At 45.6% G+C, this 27,388-nt stretch overlaps 1 protein-coding gene across 2 annotated transcripts in view; it reads right to left on the bottom strand.

Moving 5' to 3' along the window:
- Positions 1 to 7,741: 7,741 nt before the first annotated feature.
- Positions 7,742 to 27,388, bottom strand: part of FAM234A (family with sequence similarity 234 member A) — a 109,846-nt gene continuing 90,199 nt past the window's right edge. For both annotated transcript variants that reach the window (XM_030212069.1, XM_030212070.1), the window contains exons 11-12: positions 24,133 to 24,229; positions 7,742 to 12,082 (exon numbers count right to left, since the gene is read on the bottom strand). In XM_030212069.1, the coding sequence (XP_030067929.1) occupies positions 11,871 to 12,082; positions 24,133 to 24,229 (309 nt within the window). In that variant the 3' untranslated portion in view covers positions 7,742 to 11,870. The remainder of the gene's footprint in view (positions 12,083 to 24,132; positions 24,230 to 27,388) is intronic.

Genomic DNA, 27,388 nt, shown 5'->3' with positions numbered 1-27,388 from the left:
TTAAGTAGTGCAGTCCCTGTCATGCTCCACTCACAGTTCCTCTTCATTTTCTTGCCCCCATCTGTGCCTTTCTCACCTCACTTATGTCTGACTGCAGAACCATTCCTGTGCTTGTTACTGCTCGGAAAGCATCTCGCCTCTCTACCCATCTATCTACAGCTACTCTACCTGGCCACCACCCCAGCGCTTTTCAGTGGCTTACTTTGCACCGCAGTTGCATCCCCAAGCAAAGTCATCTTCAGTATATCTCTTGTACGGACATTCATCCGGATCCATACCTCTCCATCAAAGTGGGCTACATTAATGCATGGTCTGCGGTCAACAAGACGGAAACTATCTCGGACTGGCTCATCACTGATGAACTTGACCTTCTCTTTATCACGGAAACGTGGATACGTGACTCTAAGGACCCTATTCTCCTAGGCCTCTGCCCCCCTGGCTTCAAAATCGTGCACTGGACCAGGCCTGGGAAAAGAGGTGGGGGCCTTGCCATGATTTATCACTCGGGCCTCCGAGTTGACTCTTTGGCTGAATCCATATCGCCTAGTCTCGAGATTGCTTCCATCAAGGTCCATAGCCGCTCTCTACAAGATTGTCTCTGTTGCATTCTGTTCTACAGGCCACCAAACAATTGGGCTGCCAGTCAGGTGGATTTCATGGACTTTCTCTCCACTTCCTGCACCAATTATTCCAGCAGCCTTGTTCTTGGGAACTTGAACCTCCATTTAGAAGATCAGCGCTCTCCCAGCGCTTTCCAATGCCTGAGCTTCCTCAAACTCCTGGATCTTCATTATCCTGATCTGCACCTGACGCACTTAAAAGGCCACACCCTTGATCTGTTTGCCTACAAGCTCCTCGATGACTCTGTCCTCAGTGTAGCTAATCCTGCATGGTCAGCTGTCCCTTGGTCTGATCACTACCAATGAAGGTTTGCACTCCGCTGGCGGAAGAATAGCCATCCACTTCCCTTAGCGCCTACCACTTACTATACAAGAGGGGACGTTGACCTCAAATCTTTTTGGGAGCAAATTTATGGGTGTGCCTAGCATGCAAACGCAGACTCCTTTGATCACCTCACTCGTTGGGAGAGCCGGTGTCAATACATCTTAGATGGGCTTGCACCTTTGCAACTTAAATCCTCCTTCCACCGCAAATCTAAAGCTTGGTTTACTCTTGACCTTAAATGCGCTAAAACAACAAACTAGGCAACTGGAAAGGTCTTGGTATAAATCTAAAGGCGATCACACCTTATCAGCTTGGAAGCTCTCACTTCGCACTTACAAATATGCAATCAAACAGGCCAAAAGAGCTTTCTACCAGAAAAAAATTCAAACGGCTATGTTAGATGCACGGAAGCTCTACCGTCAGCTGAATGCCTTACTTGACACTACCCCAGTTGCTTCTCCAAGTGAGGGCATGCCATCAGCGATCCAGTTGGCCAACCATTTCAGGGACAAAATCCTACTTCGGAGCTCGCTCCCTCTAAGCTCCTCTAGTGCTGCTGCCTTCCTTCAAAGCCTTGCGCCCGCCCATGGCCCTTGCCCAGCTGATTGTCATTGGTCCACCTTTGAGCCAGTCACCACAGAGAGGGTCTCTTTGGCCCTTCGCAAATTTTCACGTACGCACTGCAAGCTGGATTGCTGCCCTACCTGCTGCAACCGTCCCCGCAGCTGGAAGCTCTCCTCGGTCAATGACGCTAGGGGTTTCCTGCCCCTGATGCAGCTCCAACGCCGGCACTGTCAGAGGCCTCCGTTCGTCAGGGCTAAACGTGATCTCAGCCTCAAGCTGGGGGAGCAGGACACCTCCTACCGCTCCTTCCAGCAGGGAGGTACCTGGCCCTGAACAACTTCCTGGCACAGTAAAGCAGTCCATCGGACCCAATGATCTCGCAGGTGTAGCGGGGCTCACATGCTGCTTGCCCCTCCGCTTCGACATGAAAACAGGTAATAGATTCAGTAAAGGAGGAAATCGGGTGAAGAGCTTCAAGACGCCATCTCGTCTTCCCCCAACTTTGATTGAGTTAGTGATTGGATGTATCATATTTGTTTGTGTTTTCTATTACATTATACTATATTTCTGTGTTTTAAACTTGATATACTGCCTAATCTACCAAGGTCTAGGCGATTTACACTATAAGACAAACACAAATACAATATAATAGAAAAACACAAGTTTTTATGTCTTATTATATTGTAAACCGCCTAGATACATTAGGCAGTATATCAATTTGAATAAACAAACACTAAAGAGATGATTTTCAAGTACCCACATAAAAGAAAAGCTCACATGCACTTTTGATCTGGAAGCTTTGTACCAATTCTCAAAGCGAAAATATGCGTGTACTTTCATTTCCAAAACTTCTGTGGGTACAAGGTATGAGCAGAGTCACTTGCACCTTTTTTTTTTTTAAATACTAGTATAATTTTACTTTAAAAGCATGTACAAAGATCTGAAAATGCATTCTAGGCATGTATTTCTCTGGTGACATCATCCAGTAGCTGCCTATTTAGAACTTCCAGGCCCTTTTCGGACCTGCACCTGGTTTCTTGCAGCGAATGTTGCAGGAGCTCCCTCAGTCTCTTAGCTTGGGATACCCCACGTATGGGACTTACATTCTGCTTGTGCATGGAGAAAATAAAGTTGCTTATCTATAAACTGCTGCTTTCTGTGGACAGCAAGAACAGTCTGTCTTCTCAGAGTTTAAATACTTTTCTCCAACTAGTAGCTATTAAACAATGATGGATTTAATGAAGACTGACTTGTGCAGTTATCTACTGCATGTGAACTGAACCAGTAAACTTATCTCGCTGTATGATGAGATCCAAGGAGAACACCAGTTACAGGTAAGCAACCTTGTTAAACCTTCCAGGTGGCAGAAAAGCAGAGTTATTCAAGATGACAAATCATCTTCCAATCTACCACCACCAGGAAAAAGCTCCACCTCAAGGGGCAGGCAATTCCCATGCTGCTCAAAGGGCTGACGGACTCATTCTGAAATACCAATAAATAAAAAGGAGAAAGGCTGGTAGGCACCAAGTGATGAGTGTGCAGAGAACATTTTTATTCAATATCACATTGCATACAATTTAGAAAGACCAATAAATAGTGAAACCTACACAATCTTAGTGGTAAATTTTCAACACAGTAGAAAAGCACTGCCCACACAATTCGGAAAAGTAATCATTTGATTCAATTGCTAAAAAAAGTAGCTTTTTTTCTTTTGCCAAAATCTTATTTCCATTCTTCTCAAACACAGGTTTAAAAATTCTAGTATGTCTGAAAATAAAAATGCACCAAAACAGGAAGAAATTACAGTTGAGCTGGTAATATCTGCAGAGATTAAAAATCAAAATCTGAAAATTTTGCCCCACCTCTTAAATTACAGTAAAGTGCTTCAAACTGAACCCAAGGCACAAAGAAAACTTTAAATTCACAAACTTCATAGAAAAGAGTTCTTCATTACATAAGAAAAACAGCCCATATTTTGGCAACTAAAATTTTAAGTTTATTCTAACATTCTGAGGCTTTGTTATGTAGATCATTTGAAATACAAAAGCTCATCTGTTTTAATAAAAAATATACAAGACCACATAAGGGAGAGTGAGGTATAGTAAACAGAGGACAAGGAATAGAGAGGTGTGAAATGTTTGCAGAAGTCTCCTATTGTTCCTTTGGGCTTCAATCACAACCTGCCTCTGTTGGCATAGAACATCAGGAGTCTCATTCACATCTATCCCGTTTTCTCACTGAGGGGCCGTTTTACTAAGTCGCTCATTTTGAGGGTGATTTTATAAAGCTTGATCTGTGTAAACCAACATGTGGACAGGGCCAGTGCTAGGGTTTCTGGTGCCACCCTGCAGCCTACCAGTTGGCACCCCCTACCCTTCCAGTCTCTCTCTTCTTCAACCCCCCCCCCCCCCTTCACTTATAGTAAGTGCAAGAGGCATACACCTAACTAGGTTTCATGCTAATGTGCTGCATTTAGCTATGAAGACTTACACATAGGGGGGGTGCGATATTCAGACAGCGGTAGGTAGTCGGGCTGCCTCCCAAGGTCAGCACTGAGCCCAGATATTCAATACCAGGCCATTTCCGGTGTCCAGCATCTTCTTGTCTTTCAATTCCCACATCCCATGTCCAGTGTCTGCACTTTTTCCCTATTTCTCCCCATGTCCTGCATTTCCTGTCCATTTTCCTATGCCCCAATATCCAACATTTCCCCTCTGTCTCTCTATATCCCTGTCTCCATATGCTTTCCAGTGTCCAACATCTCCCTATGTAGCCCTGTCTCCTTTACGCTCTGTTTTCAACATCTATCTATATCACCCCATGCCTAGCATCTTCCCTTCATCTTCATATGGACCACTCATGCCCAGAATTTTCCTTCTGTCTCCCAATTAACACATCTCATGGATCTACCATCTGCATTCTCTCTCCTGATATTTCCTCATATCCAGCATTTGCACCCTCTCTCTCTCTCTCCATGTTCTACATATGCACCCAATCCCCATCTCTAGCAGCTTCACACTCTCCACATTTCCCCCCATGTCCAGCATCTGTACCATTTCCCTATGCCCAACATCTGAACCCTCTCCTGATATGTAGCCCATGTCCAACATCAGAACCCTTTCCCAATGTCCAACCCATATCAAGAATCTGAACCCGCTCCCCACATTCAGCATTTGCACTCTCCTCTCTCCATGCCCAACTCAAGTCCAGTACTTGAACCCCCCTCCCCATGCCCAGCATTCACACCTTTTCCATCTGCTGCCACTACCACTGCTTCTGGAACTCTCTGTTCCCTCCCCCACCACGTCTCATCTCCCCAAGTCTGCTACTTCCCCCTGAAAAATGAAACAATAAGCGCTGATATATTCAGACTCCAGCGAGCTTCCAAGACCCTTTTGGTCTCATTCTCCCTGATGCGATCTCTGATGTATGCTTTCAGAGAGGGCGAGACCAAAAGGGTGTTGGAAGTGTGCTGGCACCTGAGAGGCTTTGTGTTTACTGGTTTGTTCTTCTACAAGCAGTTATCAGACTTGCGAAAATGCAAGGGACGGAGTCAGCTGCAAAAGAGATGAAAGGAGCAGAGACCAGCACGAGAGTACCTGTAAGAGCAATTTCCTACTGCTGGCAGCATCAGCTGAAAATGCTTTAAAATCGCCAAAATAATTCCAGGTCACAGGAACAAATTTCTAGTTACCATGGCAACTTGACATCTGGGATTTATTGAGCCTTGCACTAAGCATTAGTAAAACAGAGTTCTATTTGTTGCTGTTCAGATTCTAAGGGGATCGGAGACCCATTCTCAATCTTCACAACTTCTATACCTTTCTCAAGAAGGAAAATGTAAATAGACATGCTGGTCGTGATCCTGCCACTATTTAACCCAGATGATTGGCTCATTCCTCTGGATCTGAAGGATGCCTATACTCACATCCTAATTCATTTCCATCACCAGCAGTTCCTTTGCTTCATGTTTCTCAAGCACCATCACCATGCATTTTGGTGTCTCCTCAACTCTCGGTCTTTTTACCAAGTGCTGTTTATCTCCACAGAAGCAGCAACTTCTAGACAACCAGCTCATCTCTGGTCCCTTGCAGCAGCATTTGCTGAATACCCTATAGGAGACCATCCGCAAGCTACATGAACCCTACTCTTCCCTTGAGCTGACTGAGGTCTTCTACTTCATAGTACATATGCCTGGATACTCAAGCAACCAAGGCTTACCTTCCAGCAGACAGACTTACACACTAACAACGTTGTGCACATAACTCTGTCATGCCCACATGATGACCACCAAAAACATCCTCAGACTCTTAGGTCAAACATGGTGGCCACAATCCATGTTCTACCTTTGGCCAGACTGCACATACAGCCATTACAATGGCATCTCAAACTGCACTGGGACAAACATCAGCCCCTCACCAAGATCATTCTCCCAGTCACCATCACAAAGGTTCTGTAATAGTGGCTCCAGCCTCACCAAAGGACTCCCACTCCAGAGGCCACAGTATTAGACAACCCTCACCACCACTGGGCTGGGATGTGCACATCCATCTCGGGCTGGGATGTGCACATCCATCTCCACACCCAGAACTTTTGGAGCAAATAAGAACATGCTCTAAACATCTGCTGGCCCTCAGGGCAATTTTTACATCATACAGACATTCAAGCTCTGGCTGCAAGAGAGACTGTCCTCTTCAGAAGAACAATCAAGTTAGCTGCAATGTTCTACATCAATAGGCAGGGCAGCTTGTACTCCCTTCATCTGTATTAAGAAGCAATAAGGATGTGGCAACTACCCTTCTCCATCCACGCTGCCTCAGGGCCAGCACAACCATTAGGTGGCCACCTAGGGTGGCTACTTCTTGGAGGCAGCAATGAGCAGCTGCAGTCAAAGCAAAACCATAGGTCCTGGAGCCAAACTCATTTTTATTGAATTTTTGTGTGAGGATCACAGTTGTTGACAAATTAGAAAATTTGGCAATACTATAATAGATGATTTCAAGTACCCCAATACTGACTGGATAAATGTCATGTCAGGAAATGCTAGGGAGGTAAAATTCCTAGATAAAACAAACTTCTTCTTCGTGGAGAAGATGGTCAAAGAACCGAGAAGAGTGGGAGCTATTTTAGATTTACACTTTAGTGGAATGCAGGACTTGGTGTGAAAGGTAAAAGTGTTAGGTCTGCTGTGCAACAGTGATCATAACATAAGGGAGTGAAGACACTGAGGAAGTCTACTGTTGCAGCATTTAACTTTTGAAAGGGCAAAGGAATAGAGGAGCAGCCTTAAGATTAGCACAGTGGGATGAGAACCTGGGGAACTGAGTTTTATTCCCACTACTGCTCCTCATTGCCCTGGGCAAGTCACCCACCCTCCATGTACAAAAATTAGATTGTTCCTACAGAGACAGTAATGTTTAATAACACCTGATATACCAATTTTCTGATAGAGGGGCCAAAGCAGTTTACCTGAATGTAAACTGCTTTAGTTGTACCACAGAAAAGGTGGTATATCAAGAATCCAATAAACAAATGATAAAGGAAAATAGTTATTTTAAAAAAAAGAAGCTAAAAGGAGCAGAGATTAGGAGTTTAAATCCAGCATGGAAGCCCAGACCAGACGTATTCCAAGTATTAAAAAAACATGGAAAGCAGAGCAAATGATAAACAGCATGATTCAAAGGTGAGGTGAAAAAGTGAACATCTTTGAAAAAAAAAATGGGAAAAGGATCAAATAAAGAAAACAGGAAGCAACATAAGTCCCGGCAAGATCAATAAAATGCATTGTTAAAGGCTAAATGAGAATTTGAAAAGAAATTTGATAGAGACAAAAACTCACAGTAATAACTCTTTCAAGTGTATTAGAAGCAGAAATCCTGCAAGTGAATCAGTGGGAGCCTTAGATCATCAAGGAGTAAATGGGTACTCGGGGAAGACAGGGCCATAGAATAGAGACAATATTTTTTTGTTTTGGTCTTTTCTGACCAGAATGTGCCAATTGCCAGGTGACAATATGGAGGAACTGAATTAAATCTTGGTGAATCTGAAAACAGTAATAAGCTAAATTGACAAGTTAAAAATCAGTAAATCACCTGGACTAGATGGTATATATCTCTAGGGGATATGCCATGAAGTTACATGATAATACTTTTAAAACAAATAGGACAAAAATATTATTTTTTCATTCAATGAATAGTTAAGCTTTGGAACTCACTGCCAAATGAGGTAACAGCAGTTAGAATAAGTGGGTATTTGAGTTAAAAAAAATAAAATAAAATAAAGGTTTGCACAAGTTCCTGGAGAAAAGTCTGTAGACTTATTAAAATAGGCACAGGGAAAGTCACTGCTTGTCTCTGGGGTCAGTAACATGGAATCTTGCTACTCTCTGGGATTCTGCCAAGTACTTGTGACCTGGCTTGGCTTTCTGTCTCACCAAGTATGGCAATTCTTAAGTTATATTTAATGATCAATGTTGGGGTGGGGAGGAGGGGGAGGGCTGCAGGCTAGGGGCCTCAAAGTTAATTGACTTCTACTTCTTATTATCATTTCCGCTACTAGACGTATGCAGCACTGTACACTAAACACAGAAGAGAAAGTCCCTGCTTGAAAGAGCTTACAATCTAATCAAGCCATATAAAGGATTATGGAAGTGAGGGGCATTAAGACTGAAGATTTGCCTAGGGTGCCCACTAACTTTACATTGGCTCCAAGCAGCCTACCTGCCTAGGGAGTATAGTCATACTGCTGACTCTCTCAGTCACAAGCTGGAATCCCACAAATGATCTCTCAGCCTAGATGTCACACACCACCTATTCTGTTGATGGGGCAAGCCTAATCTAGACCTCTCTGCTCCCCAAATGCATAATATCCTGCCTTGTGCTTTATAACCAAGCATTTCTCAGGCTGACTCTTAATGCCTTTTCCCTCTCATGGAGCCATAGCCATTTCTGTGTGTTCATTTCTCTTAAACTCTAGGGTTCTTCAAAATATAAAGTAAGAAAAGGGTCAGATCATCTTGATTGCTCCACACTGGCCCAGACAGATTTGGTTTCTGTGTCTACTCCCTTACAGATACCTCCCCCTCTCTACTAACACAACAGCAAAGTTACCTGTTGCATCCCAACCTCAAGAGTCTCTCCTCATGGAATGGAAATCAAGCAGCGTATAGTGAAAATTGCTATTTTGGCATCCAAGAGACCTTCAACAAGGAAATCACAGCACTTTAAATGGATTAAATTTTCCACTGATCTATGGCCTACCATTACGATCCTCACACTAAAAATTCTACCACAAGTTTTGCTTCAATTATCTCACTAAAGCCTCAAGACAATATCTGTATGCAGTAACCTGTCAGTTACTATGACCAACTACAATTACACTTAAGTAAAGCTCCCCTCTACCCATCTTCTAGGGGTCTTATGAATGCAAAACCTCCTCTGCAAGATCCTCCTCCAGCCTTGGGCCTGAATATCATCCTCGTTGGCTTCATAGGGTCTCGCTTCCCTTGAGTAACTCATATAGAAGATCATATTGCCTGTGGATATAACCAGTGCAAGAAGAGTCGGACAGCTCCAAGCATTAGTGTAGTATTCCCTGTTCTTCTCAAACAGCATAGTACTGAATATCCATGCCAAGTTCCTCTCCAAGGTTTTATTGTACTTCCATCTTAAAGCAATCCCTAGTTCTACCTGCCCTTTCTCCTGGACCTCATTCCAGTCAAGAGGAACAGACCCTTCAACCTTAGGCTGCAGACATGTCTTTCTGTATTATCTTCAGGGGACTAAGGACTTGTGCATCACTAAGCTGGGAGATTTGTGCAAACCAAATAACCTGGGCATGTCTGTCACCAAACACACATGCTCTGCCTGGCTTTTTGGCTACATTACCTTCTGTTCTAATTAATCCAACTGCTAGTCTCCTGGTCAAATTAGCGTTCACAAGCTCTGGACCAAGGAAGTTTCCCTTGCCAATCTCAGAGCAGGCAGCTCATCACAACCTTTCTACTCTTAGTTCTTCCACTGACGCATCACTTCTACCTGCCCAATATTGCTCCCAGGCCACTCCAACAAGACTGAGATGGCAGGTCTCAATTTGGGACCATGTAGTGTGTCTGCATCTTCCCTGCTTGTCTGTGAAAAAGCGGAGTTGCTTACCTATAACGGATTCTCTGCAGCTAGCTAAGATTTGGCCTGTGCTGGGGGAGAAGTCCGAGTAGCATGGGAACATCTGTGCATGCTTAAGGGAGAATTAATGAATTTTTGTGAGCTGGAGGAAAGATCCAGCACAATACATCTGTTAGATGACATTCCCATGTGTCGTTTCATTCCCCTGATGTCGCTGGAGAACCTCCGTTACAGGTAGGAACTCTGCTTTCTCTGAAAACTGCTGCAAACTCCCTGTGGACTTTGGTTCTGTGCACAGTTTGAAAACTGTCTCTCCAGTATTTAAGTCTACTGCTGAAATTTTCCTTATCCTTTCGAACTTGTATAGATAGGAGGTTGTGAGCAGCTGGATGTGCAATTAAGCTTTAAATTTTTTTTCTAAGCTTTCAGAAATGTTTCTAACTTTTTGTTGCCTCTTTTAGTCAGTCATGTACTTCTTTTACCATGTAATGGCATGTTTACGCAGCTGTGAGAATCCTCATGAACCCAAGGGCCCCACAGTAATTGCAGTTCCTTATTTCTCCAAGCCTGAGTGCACTACTTCCACAGTATGTGCAGAGAGGAATCAGAACTCTCCTGGAAAAGTATTTCTTACTAATTACTGCATTAATAGATTTGCACATTTAAGTTCTGGTACACTGAAAAATCTGAACATTTTAAGATTTATGATTACACATCACTGAATTTTATGATTACAGATCACTGAATTCTATATGTGTGAATCCCTGTAAAAATGTATCTTTACTGTTTTTGATAGCTAAGATTTATACCTGTCCAGTACATGAACATGGAAAGAAGCATTTTCATTAGGAAACTCAGCTGATATGAAGTGGAAGTTATACAAGACTCATATTGACAATGCAGAATGTCTCCTTTGTCCAAAATGACATCTGCACTTGTTATTTAGCACCTGTATTTCATTTGCACCGATGCTCTGTGGGTGTTACTCACAGTATTGCTGACTTTAAAAGGTGCACTTGGTCAAAATCTTGTTCTGTACAACTTGTTTTAGGGTTTGGTATTTTTTTCGTAAACATTTTACAATCACAACATTTTTTTCAACTGAAAACAAAAACAGCAAATCACCTGAAGCAGTGAGGAGCATTTAGTGCTTCTCTTGATTTTGTGAACCTGGGACGGGGGGGGGGGGGGGGGGGGGGGGGGGGTCTCTTGAAAATAAAGGCATTCCAATAATAGTGTTAAGGCATTTCTTGCTCCTGAACAAAGTCATATGGATGCTGTATTAGTCCGCTTGGACACAGAATGCTAAAAATCAAACAGCTGTAGGTGACATCATTTTTGTTGGACTAACAATATATAAATTTTAAAACTTTTTCACATTCTTACTGCCCTTTATCTTTCACACACCCAATCTCTTCCACCCTTTCTCCTAATGGCATGTCTGGCCAGCTCTAGGAACCCTGGCCAATTTGAGGGGCATCTCTTCTGATCAACACCCTCACTTGCTACTATTTGGGTTTCTGCCAGGTACTTGTGACCTGGATTGGCCACTATTGCAAACAAAATACTGGGCTAAATGGACCATTAGTTTGACCCACTATGGCTGCTCTTATGTACCACTCACTGGGCAATACGGGGCACAGTGGTCTTCCCTCCCTCCTTGGGCCTGAAAACACGATCTCTATGGTGTGCACAAATACAACTAAACACCACAGTAGTGCAGCCTGAATTTGGTGAAGGAAGCATAGTGCTAGAAAAGCTAGTAATAAATGGATTTGTGGCATGGTGAAGTAATAAAGATCAAAGTGACTATCCTAAAGTAAATCGGGCTTTTCTACTAGCTCAACTAGTGGATCTGCTCCTTCAACTTCACAGTAGAGTTCATGATTTGGAGCCAGAAGACTGCAGGTCAAATCCAAAGGATGCCCAAGTTGGCACAGCAAGTACGAAACCTTCACAGTATTAAGCAGGACTGAAGTGGGTAGCCATGGGTGGGCTGCAGCCCCATCACTTTGGTGCCAGACCCACCCAGCAGCAATAATACAGGCTAACAAAGAGAAAATTGGAGATGTCAGCATGCACACTGCTTAGCTCCCACCTAACCTCAGACATCACCCCAAAATCAGTCTTGGGTACGCCACTGGCTGGACCAATAAAAAAAAAAAAAGAATCACCTACAGCTTGTTTGTTAACCATTAGCTCTTTTTTTGCAGTGAAGCGGCAGTACGGGTAAATGTGTCATACATCACTGCTGTATTTCACTCTGGAAAAAATGCCTCTGATCTCCTGGTCACCATAACTGTCCTCCTGACCCAGCCGGATTACTCTGCTATTTGTGATGTCTTCTTTCAGTTTCTGCTTTGATACAGCCACAGTTCCTGGAACCTCACTTGCCAAAGGACCCGTCAGCAGTATATAGCCGGCATGTCGACCGTGTTCAAACAAAACAGCTAGAAAACAAAGCCATACAAAGAACATTACCAATATTCCAGCAGTACATCTCAAAGGTGAAAACAAATATAACTGGTAGATTCTTTTCCCTAATCCCAAGAAACATGTTAAGTCTTCATAGAATACTGCATAGGAAGAAATACTGAATGATCAAGTACGTGATAATGGACAAGGATGCATCGCCCAGGGCAAATGCCTTGTGCTCTAAAGTTATGCAGTTCCTTTTTAGTATCCTGACGCTCGGTCTTGGAAAAATGTGCAAGATGGAGGGCTGGGCGATATTAAATGAGTGCTACAAGGCAGACACGCCAGGACCAAAGATGGAGCCGGCGGGACCGCAATCCACATCAGAAGTAGGTAAGATCTTGGGAGGCAATTGGAAGGGTGTTAAGAACATGATGGGGGTTAGGACAGGACTTTGGACCTGCCTGGTGGTGGTGGTGGGGGGGGGGGGGGGGCAACCAGAAGAGGGAGCATGAGATTTGGGGGCACCAGGTGCACCTCATCGAAGATGGTAATAAGGGCTCAGCATGCCCTGTACAGTACATGCTAGGTAGATGCTGGGCACACTCCCTTCATGTAGCACACAGGCTTTGCATGTTTCTGTGTTCTGTATTACAGATAACACAGAGTAAGTGCAAGTGGTTCCTGACCCTTCCAACAAGGATCCCTGCACATTCCAGGTGGCAGATCTAACGCCAGATATCCATCTTTCTGAGCATGGATGTTCTTTCCCTTTTTGTAATGGGGGATGAATGTCCATGTTTTTAAGTCCACCAATGTCTCGCCCCAACCATGCCCCCTTGCCATATGGACGGACGTACAGCACTTTCAAACATCCATATTTGAAAATTGGCATTTAGATGTCCATACAATATGGATGTCTAACTGCCAATTTTCAAACATCCAAAACACGAATAGGGCTTCTAAACTAAGCATCTTAATATACAACATGACATCAGATAAGTCCAGAAGGCCTATCCAACCTGCCCAGTTGAGATTTGTCCATTTCAGTTAGATGTATGTATAAATTCTCAAATGCAACTCAACACCAAAGCCCCTCTCCTCCACGTCTACTGCTACTCTCCATTTTTGTCCCAAAACAACAACAAAATATATTACAGTGTTGGCCTCCAGCACCTCTGCTAGGAGACCATTTTCGCCATCTTCAACTCTGCCTTTTATAAGACAACTACTTAAAATCAACACCTAGGTCCCCTTCTATGTCTTATTTACCAGGTTTTATATTAGCTCCCACAGCCACCGTGGTTAGCAAGTCAAAAATCCAGTCTTTCCATTCTCTCTAAAGTTCAGGTTTTAACATTGTACTACTGTTAGCAGTTATAAATTAGCATTAGGTAGGTGAGTTTATACATTTTCAAAAAGCAGGCTCAGCAATCCCTGGAAGATTATTTCAGGAAATAGTTCATTTAGTAATCTGAGTAGCAATTACAGCAAGTCATGTTATGTTTTGCATTTGTGGACACAAAGAGGCCGATGCAGAAAGCAGTGCGTTAGCCGCAGACTGCATTTGGGATTCCCCCCCCCAAAAAAAAAAAATTGACATGCGCAAATTACTGTCATGTTAAAAATCACCAAATGTCACCTTACCTCATCAGTGCCTGAGCTGCAATTGACTCAGGCACTAACAAAGGGCAACATAAAAAAAAAAAAAAAAAAAAAAAAAAAGGATGCCAGCAGCCTACACTGGCCCCGATCTTGCTCCCCTCCCCGATATTTAATATTTAGCCAACCCACCACCAACAGGACAAGGACTGGCCACCAACCAGCTAGCATCCCTCCCACCCACCCAGGCCAATCAGCACCCTCTTCCCTATTTAAAACTATCTCCCTGGTGTCTAGTGGCACCCACTCCACCCTCCAACCCTCTTTCCAAGCCCTAAGTACCTTGAAGGAGGCAGGAGCAAGGTAAAATTATGTATCATACCTGATAATTTTCTTTCCATTAATCATAGCTGATCAATCCATAGACTGGTGGGTTGTGTCCATCTACCAGCAGGTGGAGATAGAGAGCAATCCTTTTGCCTCCCTATATGTGGTCATGTGCTGCCGGAAACTCCTCAGTATGTCGATATCCAAGCTCCATCCGCAGGACTCAGCACTTAGAGAATTACACCCACAAAGGGACACTCTGCCCAGCTCACCACCGCCGAAACGAGGGAGGGGAATTAACCCAGCTCATCCCCACACAAGTGGGGGAGGGGAATCCGTCCAGCTCATCCCCGCGGAGCGGGGGAGGGACACCACACCCGCCGATGCGGGGGGATCTGGCTTATCCTGCAACCGCAACCGCGGGAGGAGCTGACTGACCCTAACACCGCCGAAGCGGGAGGGGTACAAAGCTGCCCTACTGCCGCACGAAGCGGGAGGGAGCGCCGGCAGAATTTAAGTCTCAATCCAGCCCCGTAAAACGGAGGGGAGAGGAATGCAGCAGCTCACAAATTCGTCTCTTGAAGAATCCATTGAAAAACTTGAACACGAAGTCCTCCTGAACAGGAACTGAAGACTAAACTTGAACCTGAAATGCAACCAGAATATAAACAATACAGATATCTGGGAGGGGCTATGGATTGATCAGCTATGATTAATGGAAAGAAAATTATCAGGTATGATACATAATTTTACCTTCCATATCATCATGCTGATCAATCCATAGACTGGTGGGATGTACCGAAGCAGTACTCACCCAGGGCGGGACATAGAAATCCCTGACCGCAACACTGAAGCTCCAAACCGGGCCTCCGCACGAGCAGCCACAGTCAAGCGGTAATGCCTGGAGAAGGTATGGGCCGATGCAGGCCGATGCCCAAGTTGCCACCTTGCAAACCTCTTCCAAGGAGACGGACCCGGCCTCTGCCATCGAGGCCGCCTGAGCTCTAGTGGAGTGAGCCTTCAGCTGGATAGGCGGCACCTTCCCCGCGGCCACATAAGCCGCTGCAATGGCTTCCTTGACCCATCTTGCCACTGTAGGCTTAGCAGCCTGAGGACCCTTACGAGGATCTGCAAACAGGACAAACAGATGATCCGACTTCCGGAAATCATTGGTCACTTCCAAGTATCTGATGATGACTCGTCTCACATCCAGATATTTGAGAGCAGAGTATTCCTCTGGGTAGTCCTCCCTACGAAAGGAAGGGAGACAGAGCTGCTGATTCACATGGAAGCGAGAAACAACCTTGGGCAGGAAGGAAGGCACTGTGCGAATAGACACTCCTGCCTCCGTGAACTGCAGAAAGGGCTCTCGACATGAGAGTGCCTGGAGCTCGGAAACTCTTCTGGCTGAAGTGATAGCCACCAAAAAGACTGCTTTCAACGTCAGGTCTTTCAGAGATGCCCTTGACAAGGGTTCAAAAGGCGGCTTCTGCAAGGCTCTTAGCACCAGGTTGAGATTCCACACAGGCACCACTGAGCGCAGAGGAGGGCGCAGGTGATTAACTCCCTTGAGAAATCGCACAACATCTGGCTGCGAAGCCAGGGAAGCACCCTTCAGGCGGCCCCTGAAGCAAGCCAGAGCCGCTACCTGGACTTTAAGGGAACTGAGCGACAGGCCTTTCTCCAGACCTTCTTGCAGGAACGCCAACACTGAAGAAATTGGAGCAGTGAAGGGAGAAAGTGAGCCTGGTTCACACCACGCTGCAAAGGTACGCCAAACCCTGGCGTAAGCAGTAGAAGTAGAGCGCTTCCTCGCTCTCAGCATAGTGGCGATGACCTTGTCTGAGAAGCCCTTCTTTCTCAGACGCTGCCGCTCAATAGCCAGGCCGTAAGACCAAAGGGGGAGGGATCCTCCATCACCACGGGACCCTGATGCAATAGGCCCTGCTCCACTGGCAGCCGCAGAGGATCGTCCACTGAGAACCTGATCAAGTCCGCATACCAGGGACGTCTGGGCCAATCCGGACCCACCAGGATTATCCGGCCCGGATGCTTTGCCACCCGGTCTAGCACCCTGCCCAACATGGGCCAGGGCGGGAACACATAGAGAAGCTCCTGTGTCGGCCACTGTTGGAGAAGAGCATCTACTCCCAGGGATCGAGGGTCCCGTCCTCTGCTGAAAAAGCGCGGCACTTGGCAATTGGCCGATGACACCATCAGATCTAGGCTCGGCTGGCCCCAGCGCTTCGTGATGTCCAAGAACGCCTGAGCAGATAGCTGCCACTCTCCGGGATCCAAGGTATGGCGACTGAGAAAGTCCGCCTTGACATTCATGACTCCGGCAATGTGGGCCGCTGACAGCTGTTCCAGGTTCGCTTCCGCCCACTGGCATAGAGTCATGGCCTCCTTGGCTAGAGGGGCGCTCTTGGTACCTCCCTGGCGGTTGACATAGGCCACAGCCGTGGCATTGTCCGACAGGACCCGTACTGGCTTCAACGCCAGTACCGGGATGAACTCCAAAAGCGCCAACCGAATGGCTCTGAGTTCCAGGATAGACCACTTTGCCTCTGCAGGAGACCAGAGCCCCTGCGCTGTCCTTCCCAAGCAGAGGGCTCCCCAGCCCGACAAAGAGGCGTCCGTCGTGACGACAATCCACTCCGGGGTCACCAGAGGCATTCCTGCAGACAACTTGTCTGTCTGCAGCCACCAGCTCAGCGCCTTGCGCACTGCTGGGTCCAAGGGAAGGCGCACAGCATAATCCTCCGACATCGGAGTCCAGCGCTGCAGCAGAGAGTGTTGTAGTGGTCTCATATGAGCCCTGGCCCAGGGCACTACTTCCATCGTGGCCGTCATAGAGCCCAACAGCTGCACATAGTCCCAAGCCCGAAGGGGAGAGGCTACTAGGAACTGGTCCACCTGAGCCTGAAGTTTGACAATCCGATTGTCTGGCAGGAACACTCTGCCCACTTGGGTGTCGAATCGAACTCCCAGATACTCCAGGGACTGAGTCGGGCGCAGCTGGCTCTTCTCCCAGTTGATGATCCACCCCAGGGAGCTCAAAAGAGCAACCACCCGGTCCACAGCTTTGCCGCACTCTGCATAAGAGGGGGCTCGGATCAACCAGTCGTCCAGATAAGGATGGACTTGTACTCCTTCCTTTCGCAGGAAGGCCGCGATGACCACCATTACTTTGGAGAAGGTCCGCGGAGCAGTAGCCAACCCGAAAGGGAGGGCTCTGAACTGGAAGTGTCGGCCCAGGACTGCAAAACACAGAAAGCGTTGATGAGGAGGCCAGATGGGAATATGCAGGTACGCTTCCTTGATGTCCAAGGAAGCCAAGAACTCTCCTGCCTTCACTGCCGCTATAACAGAGCGGAGAGTCTCCATGCGAAAGTGCCGCACTTTCAAGGCCCGATTGACCCCTTTGAGGTCGAGGATAGGCCGGACAGAACCTCCTTTCTTTGGTACCACAAAGTAAATGGAGTAACGTCCCTTGTCAATCTGATTTTCTGGCACCGGAACGACCGCACCCAGGCGTATCAGGTTGTCCAAGGTCTGCTGCACTGCCACAGCTTTGACCGGAGACTTGCAGGGAGAGAGTACAAACCCATCTCTTAAGGGTCGGCAGAACTCTAACTTGTAGCCGTCTCTGATGACTTCCAGCACCCAAGCGTCTGAAGTTACTCTGGTCCACTCGCCCAGAAACGAGGACAGGCGTCCTCCAATCTGCACTGGGCCATGGACCAGGACCCCGTCATTGGGTACGAGACCCTGGGGGAGGACCGGAGGGCGTACTTCCGGGACGGCGGTCTCTGCGAAAGGAATGCTGCTTGGGGGAGAAGTTCCTTTTGAAGGAAGAGGGGGCAGAGGAGCCCGACTTGCCCGGGCGGTACCGACGGGCTTCCTGAAACCGTCCTCTGGAGATACCGGGGCGAGCACTGACCCGAGCCCTGACCTCTGGTAACCTCTTGCCCTTAGACGTGCTGAGATCGGTCACGATTTTGTCCAGCTCGACCCCAAAGAGCAGCTTGCCTTTAAAAGGCAACTTAGCCAGGCGGGACTTAGAGGCGTGGTCCGCAGACCAATGTTTCAGCCAAAGCCAGCTCCGCGCAGAGACTGTCTGAGCCATGCCTTTAGCCGAGGCTCTCAAGACATCATACAGTAAGTCTGCCAAATAAGCCAAGCCCGATTCCAGGGCCGGCCAGTCAGCCCTCAAGGAAGGATCCAAGGGGGAAGCCCGCTGCACCATCGTCAGGCACGCCCTGGCCACATAGGAGCCGCAAACTGAGGCCTGCAAACTTAAGGCAGCCGCCTCGAAGGACGACCTTAAAGCCGCTTCCAATCTTCTGTCTTGGGCGTCCTTTAGTGCCGTGCCACCTTCCACCCGCAACGCCGTTTTCTTAGTCACCGCAGTGATTAAAGAATCCACGGTAGGCCAAATAAAGGCCTCACGCTCACTTTCAGGCAAAGGATAGAGGCGGGACATAGCCCTAGCCACTTTGAGGCTCGCTTCCGGGACATCCCATTGAGCCGAAATTAAGGTGTGCATGGCATCATGCATTTGGAAGGTTCTAGGCGGGCGCTTCGTCCCCAGCATAATGGCAGAGCCAACAGGGGCTGAGGGAGAGACGTCCTCTGGCGAGGAAATCTTCAAAATGCTCATGGCCTGCAGTAACAGGTTGGGCAAATCCTCTGAGCGAAAGATCCGCGCTGCAGAGGGGTCATCCGCTCCATCCGAGCGGGAATCCGTCTCCTCCAAGGAATCCCCAAAGGACCGTTGGGAGAACTCAGATTCGCTGCCCTCATCTACATCAGAGGAAACAGCGTCCTCTAAGGCCTGGGAATCCACCCGAGGGCGTTTACTTCCGGGGGCCTCAACCCCTTTATCGGACAAGGGAGAAGGGGCAGCGTTTTGCATAAGGAAGGCCTGATGCAGCAGCAAAATAAACTCGGGGGAGAAACCCCCCAGACTGTGAATTTCAGCAGCCTGGGCCACAGCCCTAGACAAACCCTCAACCGGCGCTCGCAAGAGCGGGGGAGCAACATGCTGCGCATCCAAGATGGCGTCCGGCGTGACACTCCGCGAAGGAGCCGCGCGGGAAGAACGGCGCTTAACTTTAGCCGCTTTTTTGCCGTCGCCCAAATCAAGGGCGGCCATGGCATGAACGTCTCCCAGCTCAAGGGCGGCCCAAGAAGAAGCCGTCCGAGCAGAGTGGCCGGCCAAGATGGCGGAGGCGAGCAGCGGGGGATGGGCGCTTATGGCGGGAAAAACCGCCGCGCCGGAGGAAGACCCGGGACACTGACCGGCCTCCAAACTGACACCCAACAAGGGCGAATCAGACTTTAAAACCCCCGCATCCCCGCTAGAAGCGCACACGCGGTCCGGGGAGTGATTCTTCGCGCCCTCGCCCTCCGACGCCATAGGCCACGTGGAGATCAATCGGGGAACCCCCTGCCCGCTATAAAAAGGTAAAAATTACCTGCTTCTCGCTCCGAGCTGTAACGACCTGGTGTCCCAGTGAGTAGCTGCAATAAACGTTTAAATAAACGTCGAAATAAACGCCCTTAAGGACGTCCAAAATTTTTCTTTTTTTTTTTTTTTTAAACGGAGCCAGCGGGAGGGGGGAGAAAAGGAGGGACCTGGCGCCACCAGGTTTGCACTTGCTCAAGAAGAGCCCTCAAACCCCAGGCACTCAACAAAACCTAAAAATTAGGCTTGGAGGCCTAGCCAGAGCTGCTGCTGTGTGTGACCACCACCACCTGCTGAGATAGAGAACATACTGAGGAGTTTCCGGCAGCACATGACCACATATAGGGAGGCAAAAGGATTGCTCTCTATCTCCACCTGCTGGTAGATGGACACAACCCACCAGTCTATGGATTGATCAGCATGATGATAAGGAATGCCTACTTGCTCCTGCCTCTGAGCAGTCGTCTCCAAAATGGAGGCCCCTGCCCTGCAGAGTGCATCCTGGGATGCACTGGGTGGGGGATCAGTACAATTTCTGCCTTATATGGTGAACTGGCTCCAAGCAGTGCATCCCCACCATGTGGAGCAGGGGCTGCTATTTTGGAGATGATGGCCCGGAGACAGAAGCGAGTGGGAATCACTCCTGCCTCCTTCAAAGTACGGGTCTAGGGGCTTGGAAAGGTGGTTGTGGGTGGGTGCCATTAGACACCAGAGAAGCAGTTTATATTGGGAGGGAGAAGAAAAAAAAGAAAAGGGGGCCAGTCAGGTTGAAGGGGTGGGGGGGGGGGAGGGAGGAAGGTCGTAGGTGCCACAGGGGAACTTTTTTTTTTTTTTTTTTTTTTTAAATATCACAGTAGAGGGGTGGGGTGATGGGATAGTGCCAGAGTGGTGTTCAGGCTGAATGCAGGGACTCCACGCCTAACTCAGACCTGTCAGTAGGTTTCTGGCTTCAGCTCCCATGGTAAACATCAGTGCACAGCCCTGCATGCTGCAGGGTAGCTGGTCATCTTTAGCATGCATTTTAATATGCTGTGCAGATGTCTACCACAGGAGCACAAAAACCCTTTTAGCATGCAACAGCCTTTAACGAGCAGGTAAACTGCTCATTAAGGGAGCCCTGTAGCCATCAGTAGCTTTGTGTATCTACCCCTAAGCAACATACAGCATACAAGCACACACACACACAAACAGTTCTATTACTTCTCACTGTCTAAACAGCGGATGGCTGTAGCCTGTTGCTCAAACTGTAATTTATCTAAAAAAAAAAAAAAAAACGTGTTCAATTCTGGTCGCCGCATCTCAAGAAAGATATAGTGGAATTGGAAAAGGTGCAGCAAAGGGCAACTAAAATGATAGTGCGGATGGGACGACTTCCCTATGAAGAAAGATTAAGGAGGCTAGGGCTTTTCAGCTTGGAGAAGAGACGGCTGAGGGGAGACATGATAGAGGTATATAAAATAATGAGTGGAATGGAACAGGTGGATGTGAAGCGTCTGTTCACGCTTTCCAAAAATACTAGGACTAGGGAGCACGCGATGAAACTACAGTGTAGTAAATTTAAAACAAATCGGAGAAAATTTTTCTTCACCCAACACGTAATTAAACTCTGGAATTCGTTGCCGGAGAACGCAGTGAAGGCGGTTAGCTTGGCAGAGTTTAAAAGGGGGTTAGACGGTTTCCTAAAGGACAAGTCCATAAACCGCTACTAAATGGACTTGGGAAAAATCCACAATTCCGGGAATAACATGTATAGAATGTTTGTACGTTTGGGAAGCTTGCCAGGTGCCCTTGGCCTGGATTGGCCGCTGTCGTGGACAGGATGCTGGGCTCGATGGACCCTTGGTCTTTTCCCAGTGTGGCATTACTTATGTACTTATGGCATGGAACACCTTTTGTTACTTGCTATGTAATAACAGATCAAATATTCACTGACTGGATCGACTCTAAAAGCCAGACTGATTCATTAATTGACACCCTGCATCAAGTTTACACCATAGGCAAAAGTTGCTCATTCTTGTGGTATTTTGTGCAAACTTCTATTAATTAGTGATATAAATAACACAATAACTGCACCAACACTGAACTCTGGCACAAATGTTAACGTTATTGTAGATGCAAAACCATCCTAATTCAGTCGATTATTTTTTTATTATTAAGTACTTATTAGCATCAACAAAACCAACGCAATAACTCCACAACACAAAAAGAATTTTTCATATAGAAATAACCCCTCCCCCACACCCCCTCCTGTATACGACGAAAGTTCCTTCTACCAAAACTTCTACAGCAGCAGGGACAGTCACAGCACTTCAGGCCTGATTAAGATAGGTGTCCAACTGTTCTCAGGTGGGCTTCTGCCACAGAGGTTGCAGTGGGATTATTTTGAGCATTCCATCTCCTCCCACCCCCATCTTTTAATCTAGTGCCGAGAAAACGAACCGACTCAAGACCCTGGATGCAAATAGTCTCTGGCTCTCAAACATAGTGCTATAGAGCGGAATTTTGAAAAGGACATCCAACTCAGAATATTGGCACATGTCTCATGTATTTTAGAACAGGATCTGTTAACATACAACCTATTATAAAATGGCTGAACAGACTTCCATGTGAAGAGTAGCCTGCTGAGAACCAATACAGAAAGCCATGGGTTGCTGGTTCAAGTCCCAAGGTGGATTTTTGTAATTTTTGGTTCGTTTGTTTTTTGTTTGGGGGGGGGGGTGGTGGTCCACAAATTGTGAACCTTCCAGGAACTGGAAAACATGTACTTTGACTTCCCTTACTCCATTCAGTGAGGACATGCTCAATCGGAGCATCTTTCTGTACCAGGTTTAAACACGGACATCCATCTTTTAAAACATGGACATCCCTTCCCCTTCTACAATCGGAGCTGGACATCCATCTTCTGGCCCTACCTAGTACCGCCCAAAACACTCCCTTGCCATATGGACATACAACAAGTTTTAGATGCCCTTTGGTTGTCTAAATGCCAGTTTTCAGACGTCCAAAATACAGAAATTCTAAAATAAGAACCAAAAGGTACCACAGCCTAAGTCCCATCATAGGGAGCTGTCCACTTTATGAATCAAGCAAACATGGGTCCTGAAAGCAAAGAATTCTGGACTTGATGCTGCAGTGAGGATGGGACTTGTTATACCACCTTTCTGTAGTTACAATCAAAGCGGTTTACATATTATACACAAGTACTTATTTTGTACCTGGGGCAATGGAGGGTTAAGTGACTTGCCCAGAGTCACAAGGAGCTGTAGTGGGAATCAAACCCAGTTCCCCAGGATCAAAGTACTGTGCACTAACCACTAGGCTACTCCTCCACTCCAGGTGACTGCAGATAGTTGGCTGAGTGACCCTGAAGATACCTTCTACCAGGTGAGGGGTTTGGCTAGCTAGCATCTGTCTCTCATCATCTGAACCCCGTTTAGTCATAAAAAAAGCAGCTTTTGCTTTCCCATTATGTAACAATAGGCTCTGGTTATTATGTATGCTTTTAGAATCTGCATTTACAGGAAGAACTGATAAAGACTGGAGAAATGTCTTAATGAAAGGAAGGCACAGAGGGAGTCTTACAAAGCCACGCTAGCATTAGTAGCTCGTGGTAAAATCAGCTGACAGTAAACGCCGAGACGCCTATTATACTCCTATGGGCGTCTCAGTGTCTACCGCCAGCTGAATTTCACAGTGAGCTAAAATCACTAGCACGGCTTTGTAAAAGGCCCCCAGAGGAAGGAAGCTTCCCTGAACATTTTACCCAGTATGCCATCTATATTCAATTTCATTCTCAGTCAGGCCTGCATACTGTCAGGGCTGAGGAACGTCTGCTGCACTCCAGGCATCATAAAATATTCCCTGCCTGACATCTTGGAGTTGTTCTGCTGACTGCCTGAAGGACAACAGCTAACCTGCCTCAAGAGACTCTCCAGACACACAAGTTGAGGGAACACGTGAGACTAATTTATTTTACCTTGATGCTGGTTAGCTAGACTGCAATTCGCTTTGTTATCTGTAAATTAGAACTAGAGCAGAGGTTCTCAACCCAGTCCTCGGGATACACCCAGCCAGTCAGGTTTGTATGAGATAAATCTGCATGCACTAGCTCCATTATATGCAAATCTCTCTCAGCATCTTCATTGTAGATCTCCTGAAAAATCTGACTAGCTGGGTATGTCCTGAAGACTGGGTTGAGAACCCCTGAACTAGAGTGATTATATTGACCTTTATGATCTTTCCCAAACAGATCTCTATCTAGATTCCTCAGTCACTGTGTGCTGTTAACTAGGCTACAGTAAAACCTTTGAAGCAAGATAAGCTTAAAAGTGGTCATTTATCCAATAGCCTGATTCAGGGATTGCTCAGGCTTGTATTTTCATATTCTTGCATTCTGCCTGTAGTGCTTACCCAGCAGCCCCCGACTGCCTACACAAGAGTAAATTCCAAGACTGAGGATCCGCGTGCTCTCCAGGTCAGTGTCCTAACTCAATTTATTTTCTAAGCAATCCAAAGACTGTAATGAGTGAGGTCTTCAACAAAATCACTTTCAAGCTTTTAGTATCTATCTTTTTTCCCTCCGTTTTTATCTTTGAGGTTCATTGGGATTACCAATCGGGTTAGGTTTATACAGATTCCAAACCATGGGAAGGTCCTCAGTGACACAGATCTTAGCTGTAAACTTACCCTCAAAGGCCACAATATTCTGGGTGCTGTTCAGGTGCAGGAGAAACCCAGGGTGCAAAGAATAAAATATGTATAAATTCTGACTTGAAGACAATCCCTGAAAAGAAGAAGAGAAGGTGGGATTTAGATTCTTCTATGGATCCTGATTGATAGCTGGTATGAACAAAAGTAGAACCTCCAATAGGAATAAATGAAAAAGATTTTTCAAAAGCTGTAAATCACATTTAAAGATATAATTGAGCTAAAAGAGATGGTTATAGAAACCCAGAATTCATTAAAACCCCATGTTTTGATTCTGGTGACTTTGGTCACCTTTTCCCCAGAGATGATCACATATAATCATTGCACAACATGTGTTTTTTGTTTTTAATTACAAAACAAAATTAAAAAAAAAAAAAAACTAACTTCAACCAGCACCACCAAAAGTGGTTGCAAAATTGACAGATGCAAATCACAAATTAATAACCCAAACCAGTAAATTAATCAGCAGGAAGTGTGATAAAGTTAACCATCAGCAGGACAGAAAGCAGCTTTCACTTCTGAAGATGAGTTATCAGCAACAGCAGTGAAATACTTGCACTTTTCAAATTCCAAACAGACAAAACATCACAATAAAGTGTCTCTTAAATGGGCATGCCGCTGCTTTTCACGCGTTCTCTTGAACAGGTGAACTGCTGCCATAGCAATTGGCACAACATATAGAGTAGTCTGCAAAATGATGGAGGAACTTTATTAGCTATCAGGCCATAAATATAATACCTTTATTTCTGCATTAGTTTAGCCTTCTTTTATATCATCTCTTACATCAGGAGTGGATTATCTTTTTGGGAAGAGGACCAGCTCATGGATTTATCAAACTAAGGATGCCAATGACCTCTGGAAACCTACACAATCGAGGAAGGGTTGGCCTCATACATCCAAACAACTCAGGAATGGGGAGGATGGAGTCTCTGAAGTTCAAATGTCTGGTGGGGTATAATTTCCCATGGAGGTCCGAAGGCCCTACAATGCCACTTTTGGCCTGAAGTAAAATGCATTTGCTTCGGGAGGCCAGGATCCAACTCACCACTGTGTGCCTGTCTGAAAGCTCCCATAGGCCATAGTTTGCCCACCGCTGAGTTGCATGCATGCATAAAAATCATAAATTTTCAAATACATCTTTTTGGTCTACACATTAAGATGACTGATGTTCTATCAGAGAATTTTATGCTGTCATTTTAACAAGTCAAAGGCCAAAAAAAATAAAATTAACACTTTTCTAAAGTTCCCCAAGTTTAATTTATGTGGAAATAAAGTTCATCAGACATTAAAATTTGTATATTCAGAACATAAGAAGTGCAAATTGAGTCTAGACTAAAGGTTCATCAAGCCCAGCAAACTGTCTCTGACACTGGCCAATCCAGGTCAGAAGTACAAAGCAGGATCCCAAGGAGCAAATTCATTCCTTTCTGTTCATTCCTAGAGAGAAGCAGAGGTTTTCCCAAGACTATACAGCTTAATTACAACCTCTGGACTTCTCTGCTGAAACCCTCTCTGAACCCTTCTTAAATCCAGCTAGGCTAAATGCCTCAGCCACATCATCTGGCAACAAATTCCACAGCTTAATTGTGTATTGAGTGGGGGAAAAATACTTTTTTCAAATTGTTTTAGTTTCAAGGAAATGTCTCCTCATTTTAGTACTATTTGAAAGGGTAAACAACTATGCCTCATTTACCCGTTCCATCCCACTCATGATTTTATACACTTCCTTCATATTTTCAAGCCCGTAGCCTGTTTAGCCTTTCTTCAGACAGAAGCCATTAAATTTGGTCGCACTTTTTTTTTGTTTCTTTTCTAATTCCACTATGTTTTTTCATTTTTATTTTCAAGGTGTGGTCACAACATGGATTGATACAGACATCATCAAAATATTCTCCATTCTATTTGCTTTTTGACCACTGTGGTTCTGGATACACCTGTGCTGTTTAAGTGCCTTTTTCCTAGTCAAAGCCTTCTATACCAATGAATAAGTTGACAGTGATAAAAATGGATACCCCCTCTTTTTTTTTCTTTGTCTATACAATCTTCCTCCCCAGGAACGTTCTTGGATACAGGGGGAAAACTGGTGCACGCTGGGAACTGCCCTAGGCCTAATAGGGTCTGTCCTACATTCTCAATACAGACCAACTAAGATGTTCAAATATTTCCTGAAGCTGTGACTCTCTCATTTTGAGTGCTCTGAAGAAATGGTTTCAGCACTATAGAAGGGCAACAGTCTTGCTGGGTCTAACCAGGGAATAGTTTCTTGTGCTGCTAAATTGTTAAAAAAAATGTAAATGTTGCAGTTTATTAAAGGGAAATTTTTATCTCCAGGGCTTTAGGGTTCTCTCCTTCTGAAATACAAGATATAATTATAGATCTATGTTTGCTATATGTGTATCAACCAGATTCTTTTTATACCACTGACCATAGCAATATGATGACCCACTTTACATGACTAAATCCTCAGGAATATATAGGTTCTGGGGCATTAGCTCTTACTCAGGAGGAGGACAACTTTCAAAGGCATTAATGTGCAAAAAAAAATAAAAACCCCAACTCACTGCCCCAGGTAGATATCAGTTTTGAAAATTGCCTTCCGTTTCCCAACACGTGTATTTTTAAACACATTTAGAGGAGGTTTTTCCTGGAAAATAGTGCGTACAGATTCCATTCTTAAATCAATTCAAATTATTTTTCAGAAAAATGTCTCATAAAAGCATGTGCAAAAGTGATCTCACAGGTTTGTAAAAACAATGTTCCCTCTTCCCTCACTTGTCCACTTAGGTTTGAGATCCTCTAGCTCCTTATCAGTACCTCCAGAGCTGTGCAAGGTACTAGAATGCTTCCCATAAATCTGTGAGAAATTTACAGTCAGTTCTCCAAAGGAACCTTTCCATTATGCATGTTAGACCTCCAGGGATTTTTGCTTCAGTACCTGTTTGGAATGTCCCATCACTACAGCATGTCTTAGGATGAAGGGCAATTCATACTGCAGTGAGACCCTGAAATTTTCTGCCTTTGACAATGAATTTCAGAAAGAGAAATGATCTGGAAGAGATCTTGTGCAAATATATTTCTTTCTATAACTGAGGAGTCCAGTGCTACAATCCTGGAAAGGGTAAATTTGACAGGTGTACATATATGTAAATGTGCATAATCTCAGCAATATTTTTTTTAAAACTGAAAACAAAGGCAATAGAATTAAAATCTAGGAAAAAAAATTCATGGGGAGCCA

The sequence above is a fragment of the Microcaecilia unicolor genome, chromosome 8 (genome assembly GCF_901765095.1).
Source record: "Microcaecilia unicolor chromosome 8, aMicUni1.1, whole genome shotgun sequence".
NCBI classification, from domain to species: Eukaryota; Metazoa; Chordata; class Amphibia; order Gymnophiona; family Siphonopidae; genus Microcaecilia; species Microcaecilia unicolor.
Note: the sequence above shows the minus strand (reverse complement) of the source record. Positions and strands in the feature narration are given on the sequence as shown.